The 18,374-nt window shown below is 33.8% G+C and overlaps 1 protein-coding gene across 1 annotated transcript; it reads left to right on the top strand.

The window, feature by feature from the left end:
* The first annotated feature begins 14,206 nt into the window (after positions 1-14,206).
* LOC143534907 (uncharacterized) lies at positions 14,207-14,703 on the top strand. Its single transcript, XM_077029277.1, has one exon. The coding sequence runs from the start codon at positions 14,218-14,220 to the stop codon at positions 14,689-14,691; it is 474 nt and encodes a 157-aa protein (XP_076885392.1). The 5' UTR covers positions 14,207-14,217; the 3' UTR covers positions 14,692-14,703.
* Positions 14,704-18,374: the final 3,671 nt, after the last annotated feature.

Here is an 18,374-nt window from a genome sequence, read left to right on the forward strand (position 1 = left end):
GTAAACAATCCCATTTTTCCCGATATGCCTATAGACGTGCTTCGAGTTAGCAATTCATTTTTAACTAGTTAATAATAAAAAAATGCCTTTGATTGTGAGAATTGAACTCAAAACACTATGTTAGATCTCGTAAAATTTTCCCTTAACTAAATAAATAACGAAAACCATTTATACAACTTAAAAAACTAATTTATTTCGATTTATCTTCCTGGGATCATAGTGATTAATCCATCTTTGACGACCGGCCCACCGTTTACCTTTGCACAAACATATGCACGCATGGCCGTAGTTTTACTTGAGATTGCCAACCTCATCCCTGGTGGATCACATTATCCATGTTTTAATAAAAACATAACCTGTTAAATATCCAATTCTTTCTATTTACCAACTTTATAATTAACCAAACACACATCTTTTCTACCAACATTTTACCCATACAAAACCTAAAACTCTTTATGGATTCTCAAAAAATAAATGTTGACGGAACCAAAAGATCACGAGGAGCCAATTTGACTCATATTCGAATCAAACTTCCATTCGATTTACTTTTTATGCTCTTAGACGCCACATCATGTATCTAACGTAATATGTATTTACTTGATTCTGTTAGTTCATGGATATTGATGTGATTTCATAACGTAACGGTTTCTCACAATTAAAAACCGTGAAAATATTCTACATGCAATGACAAATATGATTATGACATCTTTATTGTATTGTTCATTTTTATATAATTAAGCATAACAACTTTTATATATTATTAGTATATAGCCGTCTATCATTTTTATATATAAAGAAAAATATTTTTAAGTTCAACTAAAATAACAAGGATGACGATATTATCTTGGTGCTTCTACTAGATGCTTCATTGAGTTTTGGCTATATGTTTCCTTCTTGTTTTTTTGCTTTCAATAATAAATTATTTATTTTAACAATTGTGATGCAAGTTAATAATACATCATTTAAACTTTATCCTAAAATCATATGAATATTTATACACTAGCTTTAAAGTTATTTAGATCATCTGAATTGCAATGGGTCCAATGACCCAAACTTATAATGTAGATACTCTTATTTAGATAAGAATTAAATATTTTCCGACTTTTGTATAATAATATCATGTATTAGTTGTCGTTATAAAATATCGGTTATAAATACTTTTAAAAACAAAGTAACACTATGAGAATTTGAAACTTAAGAAAAATTTTGAATATGTCAAAAAAAATATTTCTAAGTATCAAGAAAGCTCAACATTTAATAAATACGACATAAAAATAAGAAAGTAAAAAAAACATATTAGTTAATATTTGAGCAATCATGAGAACATGTATCTTAGAAACTAAAGATCTTTTTGAACAAGGAGATCAAATAAATCACAGTTTGTACTAAGCATGTGACGCTCGAAACATTTTCATAAAAAAAACCCGGTAAAAGCAAGATTTAAACTGAGACATCTAGATGTGCACCTTTTACCTTTATTCATAGTGGACTAGTGGTATTTTCAAAATTCAGACGAAACTTTTGTTGGATAGTTAATTACACTTGTTTTCCATAATCAAACTTTTAGGAACTTTGCCTTTTCTTTTCTCCCCCTTTTCTAATACTTTGTTACTTATCTTGTATTGAATGATAAATTAGTTTGATGCATGAACATGGTAATGAATCATATGTTTAAGTTACTTATTTTTCAATAAAATGTAGTTTTTCTTATTAAATAAAACTAAAAAAAAAAGATAAAGATGATTAACACAATAGCAAGTCAAGCTCACCAATCCTTTTACTACATTTAAATATACTTTACTTTGAACGAAGATTTTTAAAGTTACTCAAATATCAAACAGAGAAAACTTGCTTATTAAAAAAAAGGCCCACAATCCTTCAAGTTGGACATCGTTGGGCTCAAAAAGATAATTAGACGGCTAAAAATAATAAACAAACACTCAACTAATATCGTTAGACTAAGATAATCATATACAACTAACTCAATAGAAAACTACATGTTAAATGAAGTGGGAATGACGAAAATAAACTTAAAAATAAATAAATATCATTTTAATGCAAAAATAACAACCAAATGTCAAATGGATTCTGGTTTCCATACAACCTTATCAATAAAAGAAAAAAAATGCATAGTAATTTGTCATTTACCTTTTCTTTAGAATATAATTACAGTTTACAGTAAAAATAGGTGTATGATAATTAAACAAGGGTGTACGAAAAAAAGGTCCCATGTAAAAAACGCCTTTACGTACCGCGAATGTAATTATGTTTATTGAGCAATATATAGATGAATAACTTGGCAACTAAATAATATCACACCTTTGACAACATTAACTCTGCAAATACCTTAACGAGTTACTTACCCGCCTCCATGTCGATTGATTATCTCCTTCATCTCCACCCCACGTAACAATGTCCGATTGTGTCCTTCCACATGGGCTCTCCCGTTCCAGTAAAAGGTCCATGCCAGAACGTATATCATATTCGAAACCAATCGTGTTTCTAGAAAAAAAAATAAGATATTGTATTCGCTAGCCTTGCCCGAAATTCATTATCAACATGAGAAAGTGATTTGTTAGACTTTAGAACACAATAAGTCTTCGAAGTTTTGTTCGGTAATGAATGTTTTGATCTTTGTTATTTCAAAATTGAAAACTATATATGCATGTGTAAAAATCAAGTTGTAATGAGCAAAAACGTATACCACTACTCGTACTCGTTTGATATATATGTGAAAACAACAAATAAAAAAACGCAAAAATAACCATTTTTTAATCCAAAAAGTGTGATGAAAATTTGTCTTTGTTTCAAAATGAAAGATAATATTAAATTCTATATTCAAAACCCACAAAACTGTTAATAATTAACTAATAAATATTTTGTTTGTTTGTAAAACATATGTGAAAAGACCATTCAACTGTGGCCTATCTTTATTCTTACATTTAGTCGGTGAATATGTTCATCACAAAGATTCTTCTATATTTAATAATTTCGAAAAGACAATTCACCTTGAATTACCTCTTTTCTAAACTTTTTACACCATTAAAACTATTTATATAACGTATTAACCAACAAATGAATTACATGTATTTTTATATCAATAATTTTATTGTGTATTGTTTCTCTTTAAATACGTAGTATACCAAATTTAATTGAAAACGAACTTGTATTTTGTTATTTAGCAACGTAATGAACAAAACAAATTCCGACTGAACAAAATCGATGCATGTATTGATATTATCATAACCGCTACCGGCATTCGTTAATGCTACCATGACTACCGAACTGATTCCGACCAATAATATAAATTTTGTTCAAAACTAAACCTTAACTAAAACAAAGTGTTTTTATTACAAGTTATATGAGTGATAGTACAATCCAAAAAGATATTTGTATTCTTTTTTACATTTTTGATCAAAACACGTGTTGATGTTTTATAATAAATTTTTTCACGACCGTTTTTTCAAGAGGGGATGGTGTTACTTTAACGAATTGAACCAGTACTGACAAAAGTATTCAAAATATAGTTTCTTGGTATCTTCATCTATACGAATGTCAATTCGTACATATATCGTGACAAACTGAACCGATTTCATCATAACCATGTCAATACCAGTACCGGTATCAACATTATCCAAACGAATACTACAATTCTTTCATATAGTTTTCAAACAATGAATATGTTGATATTTCAAATATTGTATATCATTTTAAATAAATTAATTTTTTAATACTAAAAATGAATGGAATAGCCGAATAGCACATGTCATTATGACGAAAAGATAAGAGGAAGCAATCCAGGTAGGGCCCAGTCCAGCGTTATTTGAGTCAAAGGGGGCCCAGCACGCAACTAGCGGCTGTCTCCTGCACATGCAAATACGTCATTGTTGTACTATCCACTTGGCTACTCTGACACATGATTTAAACGTCAACGCAGACATCAATATACACTCAACATTTGTGTTTATTTATTTACTTCTGGTAAATGTAAATAGTATTGTACGAAATCAGTAGTAAATAAAATGTAAGCATAAACTATAAGTTAATTCAAAATAGTTTATAGGGTATTATTTTATAAATATTAATTATTATCTTTTGTACGTTATCGGTTGCGACTAATGAATGAATTGATTGTTGACGGTCCCATTTAAACTTATTTGTTCGTAACGAAATTTTAATGCCGTTACTTGCAGGTCACTGGAGAAACATTTTTTTGCCTGAAAAGTTACATTTATTTTCCCGGAAAACACCACCTGGAAACTACCAACCGATTCCAACGATTGTTTTAGGGTTTCGTCAACCTTAATAATTGGTATTTTTGCTAAAAAAATGGTCCTAAAGGTTAAATCCAAGATTATACAGATGTTTGTTATGAAATGTTGAATTTTCCAGAAAAAAAAAACAATGTTAATTTTCCGGCCAAAAATGTGTTTCTAGCGGCTTGCAACAAACGATGTTAAAATTCTGTTCATCACAAATCGTTATGAACAAATATGATAAAATATGAAAACATTATTAGTCAATTAATTAGTTAGGAACAACAATATCAAAATACGATAGTTGATAAAACCAATACCCATAATTTTCAAAACATTTTCTATGAAGTGTCAATATTTTATATATTATTATAAACTAAAGTGTTTGGTTTGTATTGAATTAATATTATTAAAAACGAATAATAAATGGAATAAAAAAACAAAAGCACCGCAATCAAGTACAACCAATTAGCAACTGGCACACACAACCCATATTACGTCACCTTCACCCTACTCTACCTATGCTGTCTCTGCTTGCTTTCTAGCTCTATTGTCTTCCAATTGTGCAGGCAATATAAGAATATTATTTACTTCACTATTTTAGTTTTACAATCTCACCCACAATAACTAAAGAACCGATTGGTATTTTGTAGATGTCCCGGGTATTTAAAGGTTACATACTTGTACATGTAGTGACATAGATACATATAAATTTAGTGATTGTAAATAATCAACATTGTGTTGTAGCCATTTATATACATTGAATGTACTCTATGGATTGAGGATACATAAGCATGGCTTCAGACATTATTAGTTGATGGCTAGCTGCCTATATAACCAGTTATTTGATTTAGTAAAAGACAATAACCGACTATGTGATTAGATTATGGCATCTCTATTTCTAAGCAGCTAGCCATCAACTAATACATGAATTGGTAAAATGAAAGGGAAAAAAGAAGACATTTTATTAGTTAGATGGTTATTGTGATTGATCACACCTCAGCTCATGTAGATCCAAAACATTATTAGTTGTGATGGCTAGCTACATGCCTTTTATGCTATCGATTTTTTGATTCAGTGAATGACAATAACCGATCGCCATTGTGTCCCTATCTATAAGTTTGATGATATAACTCGATAGAATATGATTCAATTTATTATCGACACGAACCGGTAATTAAAAGAGAAAGACATTTTACTAGTTGGATTGTTAGTATGACTAACCAAACCACGTCAATTTACCTATACAGGCATTTATATTATTAATGAGTGGTGATGCATGATCATCTTCGTGTAGGTGTCAAGTAAACAAAAAAACGCATTCACCGATTGACCATGTGTTATTACAACTAAAATGTAAAAGGGGCTTCAAAGGTTGAAAAAGTGCCAACTGGCGTGAATATACTTACGAGGTACCCACTCACGCTTAAGCGGAGTAGTGCTTCAACTGATCATATGTGGTAACTATGATCGATCATAACTGTGAGCAGTGGCACAGAGTCTTCCAACTAATATAACTAATAAAGCAAAACCGCTATAAAGACTACAATCTTTAACCGCAAGTTGATACGCTGTGATGGTTCAACTGTTCAAACCTTATATAAAGAAATTCATTCGGTCATTAAACAAACAAATTTAACTCTCCAGTTTTACATAAAATAACATCTAATTCTAGCATAACACGTTTAATTCTTAAAGAGCAACATAGACCGTTGCAAACTCACAATAAACACACTCAACTATAACAACATACAAAATCTAACACATTATATAAAAAAAACTCATGTTTGTAAGATGCACAAACACGACTTCCTAATAACAACATGACCCGAACATATGGATAGTCTCTGTCACTATACTATGTAGTATGTATGGCAGTTTAACAAGAAATTATTAGTTAAACCGTCACGTCACCGCCACATAAGAAGCTCAACACTTTAACTTCTTTACTTTTTTTAAACGGCAGTGATATTTTAACTAATTTAACAATTAAATAAGGTGTGGTGGGTTATTAACTTTTAACTATCTAGTTATGGATGGAAATAAAGGAAAGAAAAAAAAAGGTTTGATTGGTTGTTAATTTGATGACCCCACCCGCTTCTTGTTTAACACCCGTTGCTATGTTAACATACCAACCATACGACCGGACCCTTAACGCTGCGACACATAGTGCTATTCAAAAAGCTCGCGACTCGAAACTCGGGATCATGACTCACTTATAGAAGCTCGAATAAAACTAACTAAAAACAACTTGATTTAAAACAGCTTGAGTTGAGTTAGTTCATTTTTGTAACCGAGTTGAACTCGACCCAAGCTTTGCTTAGCTCGTTGGCTTGATTTTAGGCTTGATGGTCCCACCTGCTCCTTGTTTAACACTCGTTACTGTGTTAACATACCAACCATAAGACCGAAACCTTAACACCGCGACAAATAATGCTATTCAAAAAGCTCGCGGCTCGAAACTCAGGATCATGACTCGTTCAATAAAAGCTTGAATAAAACTAACTAAAATAAATTTAATTTGAAAAAATCTGAGCTGAGTTGACTAATTTTTGTAACTTAACAGAACTCAACCCAAGATCGGTTCGGCGACTCAATCTTATACTCATTTAACTTCAAAATCAAGCCCAAACTCACCCTGTCTCGACTCCTGAGCAGCACTATCGACGCAGTGTAAATATATGCATGCATGCACAATACTAATACTAATGTAATAATATCAAATTGCACATAAGTTGGGTTGGTTGTGTGGTTAGTTTTAGTTTTGTTTGGTTAAGTTGAATGGTTTGTACGAATTGAAAGTATGTTGGATACGTAAGCTAGCTAACGAGGGGAGTAAAGAGTGCGTGTGGAAAAAGTCACGTGACGCTACTTTGATAAGTCCTATCAGGCGGCGGCTGCCTCCGCATGGGATGGTCCCCCCACTCACCTACTTTTTTTTTAGAATAGCGACTTTCAACCCTTCCGAGACCAAGATTATGTTGTCTTAACTGGGTCCACGCTTGAACACTCGTGAGTTATTGGCGAACGCCTATCACCTACCGGATAAACCCGTCTCTCACGCCGGCCAAATAGCACCACAACGGAGAGCCGGTAAAACCGGTTCGGGATCGAGGATCGAACATTTGACCTGAGATCCCCAAGTCTTCCTCTCCTTTCCCTGGCCATCTGAGCTAGCCCAGATGGTTACCTACTTTTTATTAATATTAAATAATTTTACCATTCACTAAAAGCTTAAAAAATCTCGTCACAATACCCGACAGATATCTAGATTTTTTTTTGTATAAAAATATTAAGTGTGTGCTTCAACAACAGAAAAATTAGATTAGAAATCGAAATAACCAAAGTGAAATAGCGGAACAATATTCTTTAGTTATGGTATGGTGATAAAAAGCTTGGGTTTTTAATAAATACTCAAGCTCGATCCTCATTTATGACATTATTGATGGATATTGATATTGAAATATTTCAGCTTGTCTTGTGCAGTTTTCAGTTCGAATCATGAGATCACCTAGGTTTTAGTCATATCATGTGTTCCTTTAAAAAGTTCTGCTCTTGTGGCAACCCAATGACTGTTAAGTGGCAGCTAGCGGTATGGTTTTTTGGGAAAACGTCAAAGCCAAACTCTGAAGCCAGAGTGAGTCCGCTTAAGACATCATAGTACGGCGAGAGTGGGGGAACGAGACTCTCCAAATTAAAGAGTGCGGTAGCCTAACAGATAAGAAAGTTGTAGTTCTAGAAAAAAAAATAACGGAACCAAAATAAAATTGTTGGTTTGATTTTATGTTTTTCAAAAATCAAACTTTTATTTTGGCTTTGTTTTGCATGTAACTCATACAAAAAAATAAAATAAAAATCAAACCAGACTTAATAGATTATTTTCTTCTGATTTTAAGAATTTATAATAGTTAAATATTTAGTTTAACCTAATATTTTAGCCTAAACATATAATTATTAATTAGTAGTTGATTGACTAGCAAAAAAATTTAGGCCAAGCTTCATTTTTGTTGGGTAACGTCTTCTCGACCCAAACTATTAAAACTCGTATGACAAAACCGCAAAACCAATTACGAATGATTTTCGAAAAATTAAAATCCATCATATTAATTTTTGGTTCGGTTTTAAACTAATACCTAACCGAACCAAACCAAACCAAACCAAACCAGTCCATACATCAGTAAAATATAATTTGTTTAATTACTTAATTTCTGACACCGTTTGTTTATACCCATAAACAGGCAATGGTTATTCACACACCCTTTTTGGATATTATCACACCCTCTTAACACAAATATTATCTCTATATACACCCTATAAAGGGTGTATGAATAACACATCCACAAAAACATTGGTTTCCTTTATTTTTGCATAATAAACAAATTATTTGTGAACTCTTATTTTTCTTTGAATTTTAAAGATATACTTGACTGACGTTGGCAATGAAACAAAGTCAGGAGACACTGATGGAGCTTGTTTTTGACCAGTGTTACATTTTGAAGCTACCCTTTTCCTGTGACGGGTGAAACTTGAAAGTGTGAAACAGGTAAAAGAAATGTTTTCATTATTATATTTAAGTAATAGCTCATTCATGATGCAATATATAATTTTATTAGATAATTGTTATAAATATATGATATTGGGGGTTCTAAAGTCTAAATAAATTAACTTGTTTTACAAGATTCATGAGGGTTTTCATACATTTTTTTAAATATGTCAAGGATTATGTATTTGTGTATTGATTAAGACATTAATGAACTATTGGTAATTTTTATTTTAATACACATGTATTATTTATCTTGTCCAAAAACTTGTAAATAAGTTTGTGTCTAACACCACATGTAATCGTATATTGTCATGTCGTGTATGACATGTCATGCAGTTCAGCCTTCGAAACAACGAATCACTTGTTTTGTTGAGCGTGCTGGCTAGCTTTAAATTAGTCTGGGCCCAACTTTTAACCTAGTGCAAAATTACCCATAGTATTTGAGGTACTGTTTTTCGAGTTCCATGCATTCCCATCACAACTTTTAGGGTCAAAAGCTCATTAGACCATTCGTAATGGGGAAGTTTTGGAGGCGTTTTAGCCTATAACGCCGGGGGCACACCCCCCCCCCCCCCCGCCGCGTTTTGGCCTTTTTTTTAACGTTTTATATATAACACGATTTAATGGCTCCAATTTCAAAAAAATTAGCCGTTACTTTACCGTTGGAGATTTGGAATATAAAAAAAATAAAATTATTTCCTATATATTAAACCAACTCATTCTCAATCAAAACTCATCAAACTTATAAAAATTCTCTTTCAACTCTAATTTCTCACACAAAATTCACTATATAAATGGATCATCCATCAACATATAAACAGTTTTCTTGGGCCCGACCAACAAGCCAAGGACGTGGCGGAGGAACAGGCGGTTACGAGTGCGATTATGCTCGCGACAACTTATATGAGTTCCGTTACGAGTGCGATTAGCTCTCCACCACCTCCCGTTTCAAAAAGAGCATATATCGAACGAGATCGTACCGAAGCCAACAACCGGTTGATGGCGGATTACTTCTGCGAATCACCGAGATACAAGAACCCGAAGACCTTTAGGCGTCGTTTTCGGATGTCTAAAAATTTATTTATGCGCATCACCAATGATTTGGAGTGTGAGCTTTATTACTTCAAGCAAAAGCCTGACGGTCGAGGGACGCTAGGATTCACGGCTATTCAGAAGGTTACGTCAGCCGTACGTATGCTCGCCTACGGAAACACGGCCGACATCAACGACGAGTATTTAAAGATGGCCGCCAAAACAACTTAGGACACCTTGGAGTATTTTTGTTACGGTACGTTTTGTTTTTTTTTTTAAATAATTTTATCACTTGTTTACTTTAATCATTTATTTTATAAAAGTTTTGTAAAATATAGGAATATTGAAACTATACGGACCACATTATCTGAGAGAGCCCAACTGTAACGATCTACAACGTCTTTACGAGGCACATACAAGGGTGCATGGTTTTCCCCGCATGATAAGGAGTGTAGATTGCATGCATAGGGAATGGGCTAATTGTCCAACTGCATGGCGAGGTCAATTCACACGAGGTGACCAAAAGGGACCAACGGCCAGCCTTCAAGCGATTGCTTCATACGACATTTGGATTTGGTCGGCATTCTTTGGTGTTCCCGGTTCCAACAATTACATAACCGTTTTAGAGCAGTCTCATGTGATGGAGAGTTACATATCTGGGACCGTTCCTGTCGCTTCGTTTTGGGCTAACGATAACTTCTACCATCATGGGTACTATCTGGGTGATGGAATATATCCAGAGTATGCGATAATCATTAAAACATTCAGAGACCCGACTGATAAAAAAAGACAGTATTTTAAGAAAGTTCAAGAGTCTGCGAGAAAGGATATCGAGAGGTATTTTGGTGTTCTTCAACAACGATGGTATTTTGTTAAAGATCCTTGTCGTCTATGGTCTTTAGAAAGAATGAAATGTGCTATGTATGCGTGTATCATAATGCATAACATGATCATCGATGACGAGGGAATAACAATATGTCCAACTTTCATACCGGACCTGGATCCACACGGACTCCGGCAAGTATGGAGCAAAGGCTCGAAAACTCGGATTCCGTGCGGTCAAGAGAGATACATAACGCACTAAAGGAGGATTTGGTCCAACATATTTAGATGTATCGGCCTTTGCCTAGTGAAAACGATGATCAAAACGAGGGCAACAATGAAGACAATGATGAAGACGACGACGACGATGGTGAAGACGATGCTGACGAAGAGGACAACGGCAACGAGGACGAGGACGACGACGACGAAGTGGGCGAAGACGACGAGGACCACAACGACGACGAGTAGTTTTTTTATTTTCATGCAATATTTATTTGATAAAATATTATTGTTATTTGGTTATTCTTTATTAAAAATTAAAAAAAAAAACAAAAGTGTAAAAGTGATTGGGCGCCACGTGGCGCATAATGTCTGGGGGTGGAGATTTATGACTACAGCCTGTTTTTGTAAAAAACCATAACTCTGACTGGGCGCCACGTGATGTACATAGAAATATACATCTTTTCGGCATCAAATAATCACTAAAAACTGCAATTTATATCTAATAACATAACATAAAAGGCTACTTATTATAATAAAACATAATTTCATGTGAAACCAAGCCCCAAACGAAGAAACAAGCAAAAAAAGACGAAGAAAAACAGAAGAAAACACAAGAAAACAAAGAAACACGCTCCCATGCCTCAAGAAACACGCCCCCATGCTTCTAACACAAGAAAAGACAAAATCTGAAAGCAAAAGTACGGGGCCGTGCTCATCATGCACGGGGCCGTGGACAAGAATACAGAAAAGACAAAGAATAATTGAGCACATGTCACTAAAAAACACGGGGCCGTGCCTACCAACCACGGGTCCGTTGCCACCTCACAGAAAAGACAAAACAAATCTGGCACATGTCATAAAAATGCACGGGGGCGTGCTCATCAAGCACGGGGCCGTGCCTCACTATCTAGATTGCCTATAAATAGTAGCTTATGTTGCCCTAATTTGGTGTGTCTTGGAAAGAGTTCTCTACGGTTTTCACTTATAAAAACACACACTAACACTCACTTTGAAGATCCAGTGAAGAGTTTGAAGGCTTGGAGGTCATCACCATCATTCATCATCATCAACCATCATTACCATCATTAAGAAGAAAGATTCATCTACATTTGGTTAGATTGTTCCAAGTTTAATCATGTATTTGTTATTATCAATCATCTTAATGTTTATCATCATGCTCATTATGAGCTAAACTCCTTTTACCATCTAAAATCTATGAAGAAGCTTTGTTTTACTTGATAATTAATCAAGACATGTGATGTAGTCTAGTAAAGTACATGGTTATATTACAATTATCTTTAGATGAGAAATGTTTCACCACCTTAAATCACTAATTCAAAGTTGGTGGTTGTCAATTTCATTGGTAATCGTTTATGATCGATTCATGTTCTTGAAAGATAGAAATACGTTGATACATTATCGAAACTTGGATCCTTATATTGTACTTAGAAATGATGAGATATAAGTTATGATGTATTTTTCTAAACCTTGGTAATCCGAAAATGGCTTTGCTCAGGATATCAAATTAGTTAAAGAAACCATATGTTAACGGAATGTGTAATTATAATCATGAACTACAACCACCCGAAGTTGTTAGAATTGGTATTTGAGAAATCGAATACAATCCTAATCTTTCTACTTTACGAAACTACTTGCCAACTTAAATTGACATCATTGAGATGACATGACATTAGGAAATGATGGACTTTAAAATGCGCATGTTATCTCCTTAGTGCCAAAGATGCTCACTTAAGGTTTAAGGAGCTATCTATCATATATTGCTACGGCAAGTTTACCACATGTTTAAATATTAATTATCAATGCTAAAATGGAGTGGATTATTGATCTTAGATGGTAAGCTTCGTATAATTGAACAACTCGTTTAGAATTTCTTATCTTGGTCACCTATATATTATATATAAGTATTTACATTTTATAAAAAGTTCAAAAATTAACCCCAAAATGATTAAAACCTCCGATTAAAGTAAAACAACGATTTATTATTATAAACTTTGTGTCCACGGATCGATACTTGGTTCTTACCAATACTATTCTACATATACGATAGGTACACTTGTCTATTTTGTGTGTGTTTAGTCTTTGTAGAAATTACTTTTATAAATTTAAAACATGATATTGTGCAAAAGCAAATCATTCCATCCATTTTATTTTATACCACACGCACGCACCACATCACCATATAACGCATAATGCATGAGGTGGAGCGTTATGATTACTCATGGTCTTACAAGCCAATCAATCATATAGATCTTTTATAAGTATTACTCTCTACTAAAATTATTGGACCAAATAAATAATAGTTTATATCTAATGTCCCAATCAACAATATGTACATAACGCCTACACGTTTATAGGTAATCAAGTTGTTTGTTTTGGTATAAATGTATGGTGTTTTGGTGTGCTAACAGTTTATTGGGATATTATAATATTGACCACCAAACACTAATCCCTTTGAGTTAACCCAAATCCATAACTAACAATTTATAAAGTGTCCAATCATCATATCACATGTCACATATTTATTCATCTAACTATAGGTTATAAATTAAAATACACAATAAAACTAATGTATAAATTTATCAATTTTATAATTTATCCATCCACCATTTTACCACCTGCATATGAACCCCATCAATCGTGAAGATCTTTTACATCACACTCTTACCAAATTTTTTGGACCCAATAATAAAAAATAGTTTATACCTAAGCTTTATACACTTTGTTTTGGTATAGTATAATGTACGGTTTTTTGGTGTGCTACTTGTTTTTTTTGTGTGTGTGTTTTTTTTAGTTTGAAATATAACCTAAGATAAATCATGTTTAACCAAACACCAATCCCTAAAGGTTAACCCAAATCCATCACTAAAAATTTATAAACTGTCCAAACATCATATCACATGTCACATTTTTATTTACACAAACCGATTTAAAATTCAAAACCAGTTTTGGTTGAAAATGGTTCGGTTTGGTCAACAAGTCAAAAACGATTTAAGATCGGTTTCTGTTTGGGTTGAAACCGATTTCTTAATCAGGTAATTATCATTTTGGTTTGAGTTTTGCCTGGTTTTTGCCTTTTTCAATTCAGTTAACCGGTATGAAATCAATTTTGATGAAAAATTTACAAACCGGTTTATTTGCCCAATCTTTACATACAACTAAGTAACTAACTATAGGTTATAAATACACAGGAAAACTAATGTATACATTTATTAATTTTATTACTTATCCACCCACCATTTTACCACCTATATAACCACCTACTCCTTTACACCACCCTCCAACTCTCTTTCCAAACCCCTTTTACCTCATCTTTCATCCTTCATGTCAACTCCAGCACACTCACACTACCGAGGCGTACGAAAGCGCCCATGGGGCCGTTACGCCGCCGAGATCCGCGACCCATGGAAAAAGACCCGAGTCTGGCTAGGCACATTCGACACGCCCGAAGAAGCCGCACTGGCCTATGACGGCGCCGCACGGTCCCTCAGGGGTCCAAAGGCAAAGACGAACTTCCCAACACCCCCAACGTCCCCGCCGTCTTTGACTTTGGACCTGAACTACCTTCCACCACACCTCCACCAGCACCACCACCAACATATCAGGTGGGTGGCCCCACCACCACCCACCAGACATGTTTTGGTTCACCACAATGGTGTGGTGAACAACGGTGGGGGTCCCAGTGGGAGGGTGGTGGAAGAGGGCTGGGAGGATGGGAATAAGACTCTGGGGTTTTTGGGGATTGTGAGACGTGGGTTGGGTATAGATTTGAATGAGCCTCCGCCGTTGTGGCTCTGAGATTTGCGGTTTAGAATTGGTGAAAAGCAGAAATAACATTTCTCGTTAGTAAAAATAAGGTTGTGAGATGCAATGTGGTCTTTATTTTATTATTTTATTTTTATATTTTGCTTTTAGTGTATGAAACATGAAGATCTTTGTTAATATGAAATCCTATTGGTATTTTTATGCTTAGGTGCATTTTTGGGGTACATTTAATATGTGCATTACTTATTACTTAGCATTGTCATTAACATAAAAAAAATGGATGTGAGATGCAATGTAGTCATCATTATTATTACTACTATTAGTATTAGTATTAGTATTATTAGTATTATTATTATTATTATTTTTATTTTGCTTTTAGTGTATTGAGACTTGAAGATGAAGTTCTATGTTGATATGAAATTTGTTTGGTATTTTATGCATAAGTGCATTTTTGGGATACCTTTAATATTCGCATTGCAAGTGTTTGTGGTTATTATAGGTTGTAAATTTTAGTTATATTTTATGTTATTTGGTTCTTCACATCAAAACATTTTTTTATAAGTCAACAAATGAACTTGTCTATTGACCGATTTCAAGTGATTTGATGTAATGTTTTCAAAGGGGAAGCAATAACTAAACGGTTTGGAAATGGGGTGCATATTTTAAATTTTTATGTATGCATGTTTGTGTGGATATTTTAGCTACTTAAAATGAGGTCATTTTCTCTAACAGGCTGGCTTGTCTTTCAAAAACCGTTAAGAATATCAAATCGTTAGGCTTTAATTGGATTAAAAACTGCTCATCTTTCAAAAACTTGTTGTGAAAAGATTGGTGTAACTTTCACTTATAATTTTTTGTTTGATTGGTTTTCTAGCTTCTTGCTAGCTTTAATGAAATTCGCTGTTCAAAAAAAAAAAAAGCTACTTAAAACCAAATATAAAACTGCATTTTCTTTTGAATTAAATATAAAAAGATTTTGGAGCCAGCCAATACGTCTTAAATTATGATCAAGTTAATAAGGGTCAAGTATGTAAATCATTTGGAATTAAAAGGAGCGTATTCGAAAATTTAAATACCTCAGCCGAACCGAAAAAAGAAGGCCCATAGGCCTTAATGAAAAATACAAGCTAATATTTATAAACGACAATTAATGTTATAACTATAAACATAACAAAAATATAGTATTAATGTAATACCCAATTTTCAAAACACTGATAGATTAATTGCCGAAATGGTATGTTGTTGAATCAAAAGTTATTAAGTTTAGGGTAAGGTATAATTAAAACAAAACTAAAAAGGGTGATTGTGTAAATAATAGATTAAATTACAAAATAAAGTGCAGGGGCCGGTTTTGCCATTCCTTAAAACTGATTTTGCGTCATCTTCTTTCTTAAAACCCGTTCAATTTCCGACAAGGCTAATTTTCCGGCGAGCATTAAACACCACAATCAACTACCAAATCGACCAATTGACGGTGCCGTTTGATTCAATATCATTCACCGATATATATATATATATATATATATATATATATATATATGTATATATATATATATATATGTATATATATATATATATATGTATATATATATATATATATGTATATATATGTATATATATATACAATTTTGGCCCCTAAAAATTGCGTGCCCGGCCGAAGGTGCGGCTCGCACACCCCCTGGGCCGGCCCTGGAATTAACATAGGCCCATTTATACTAGAGGTGATCAAACTGGTTTAAAACTTAAAACTTGTTTGGGTTAAAACTTATTTGATTTGGTTAACAAGAGTCAAAACGGTTTATGATTGGTTTCAGTACAGGTTGAAACCGGTTTCTTACCATGTTACGATCGGTTTCGGTTTGAGTTTTGATCGGTTTCGGTTCGAGTTTTAACCGGTTTTTGCTCGGTTTTGGCCGGTTTCGGTTCGTTTAACCGGTTTTGATGGAGAAAACTACAAACCGGATTCAAACCGACAGTTTCAATCGGTTCCAAATCGGTTTCTACATAATTGGTTTCAAACCAGTTTGGTTTCGGTTTAATTTTTAGGTCGGGTCGGTTAACCGGTTTATATGCACACCTCTAATTTATACACAAATACACCGAGTTAATAAGTTAACTTACAAATTAAAAAATCTATAAATTATTTTGTTAAATAAAAACAGTTTAGATTTTGTTAGAAAGCCCAAGCCACCCTTTATAATTAATAAGCCCAGTCTAAATTAGGCCCACCTATAACCGCAAGTCAAATTGACCACATGACACAAGTCACACAACGCACAAGCAAATATTAATGGATCATTTAGTATTCCTTTTTTTTGAACAACGGATCATTTAGTATTCACATGAGTCGATTTTTTAATAATAATATTTTAAACAGAGGTGGATCCTGAATTCTTTTTTACGGGGCACAATACGAATAGACGGCGGGCAGCGGCCGCAATTAGGGGATGCGACATGATAGGAGGCAGCGGCCGCAATTAGGGGATGCGACATGATAGGAGGCAAGATATGAGAAGTCAGAGTGGTATTTAGGAAGTAGAAGTTGATTCCGAAGGCACAATGTATTCGAAAAACAAAATTAACAAATTAGGATTATATTTTAATTGGTTTGGGCATTGGACTTGAAGTTTTGAAAGACGGGTATTTAGACTAATGCAAGAAAATTAAGCTAATTATTACATTACAAATTTGAACTTACCTAGATACCATAAACTAAAATTGGATGGTGGGCCAAGGCCCACCCTTTGATTAATGTGAATCCGTTATCTATGGACCATGTATGATTATAAACCCATGGGCCATGACTAAATGATCTACTGGTAAAGTTTGCCTTCACAAATTTGAGCCGAGTCGATCCGAACCACGAGGAGCTCGTTTCGAACTTAAACAAGCTGATCAAGCTCGAGCTCGGATTCTTTTAAAAAAAACTTAAATACAATAAGACAAAGGATGTTATAAACAAACACCACCTCCAAGGTGTCTATACAAGTCTATACGACTCGTAAAGTGTTGTGATTGACAAGCGTACAGAGTAAACAAAGAGACAATTTTTTTCAGCCTACACGAGTTCTATCCTGGTCGCATAGAGTCATACAAGGCACCAAAACAGGACACATAGACAAATTGACATAATTCAGATCTTATACGACTTATATAAGCCTCAAGCGGTGTCTAGACAACCAAGGCGGTGTTCGCATAACACGACCTTATAAGATAACAATTATCAAAATACATACACATTAAAACGTATTTATTTAGCTGAAAACCTTTATATAACAAACATAGAAGAAACATATTAGGGGGGTTTAGTTACAAATTTTTAATCTTAATAAAAAAAGATAACTCTTATAAGCAGGGTTGTAGTCGAGCCGAATCAAAGGAGGCACCAAAATCAAAACACAGAGACACGCTGACACAAGCTAACACAATTTAGGTCCAATACAAGTCGTATAGGTCTCATGCGGTGTCTAGATAACCAAGACGATGTTTGCATAACTCTGGTTTAAGACAATAATAATTGAAATAAACGCATTTAACTGAAGACTCATATATTAGGGGTGTGCAAGAAACCGGAAAAACCATTATGAAACCGAAAAAACCGAAACTTCCAAACCAAAAAAACCGAACAGAAACAAAAATCGACGGTTTGGTTTTATGTTTTTGCAAAAACCGAATTAACGGTTCGGTTTTATTTTTCCATGTATTAAAACCCGAAA

The sequence above is a fragment of the Bidens hawaiensis genome, unplaced genomic scaffold, assembly GCF_021521415.1.
Source record: "Bidens hawaiensis isolate Kalapana, Puna unplaced genomic scaffold, B.hawaiensis_p1.1 tig00010382_1, whole genome shotgun sequence".
In the NCBI taxonomy this organism is placed as follows: Eukaryota; Viridiplantae; Streptophyta; class Magnoliopsida; order Asterales; family Asteraceae; genus Bidens; species Bidens hawaiensis.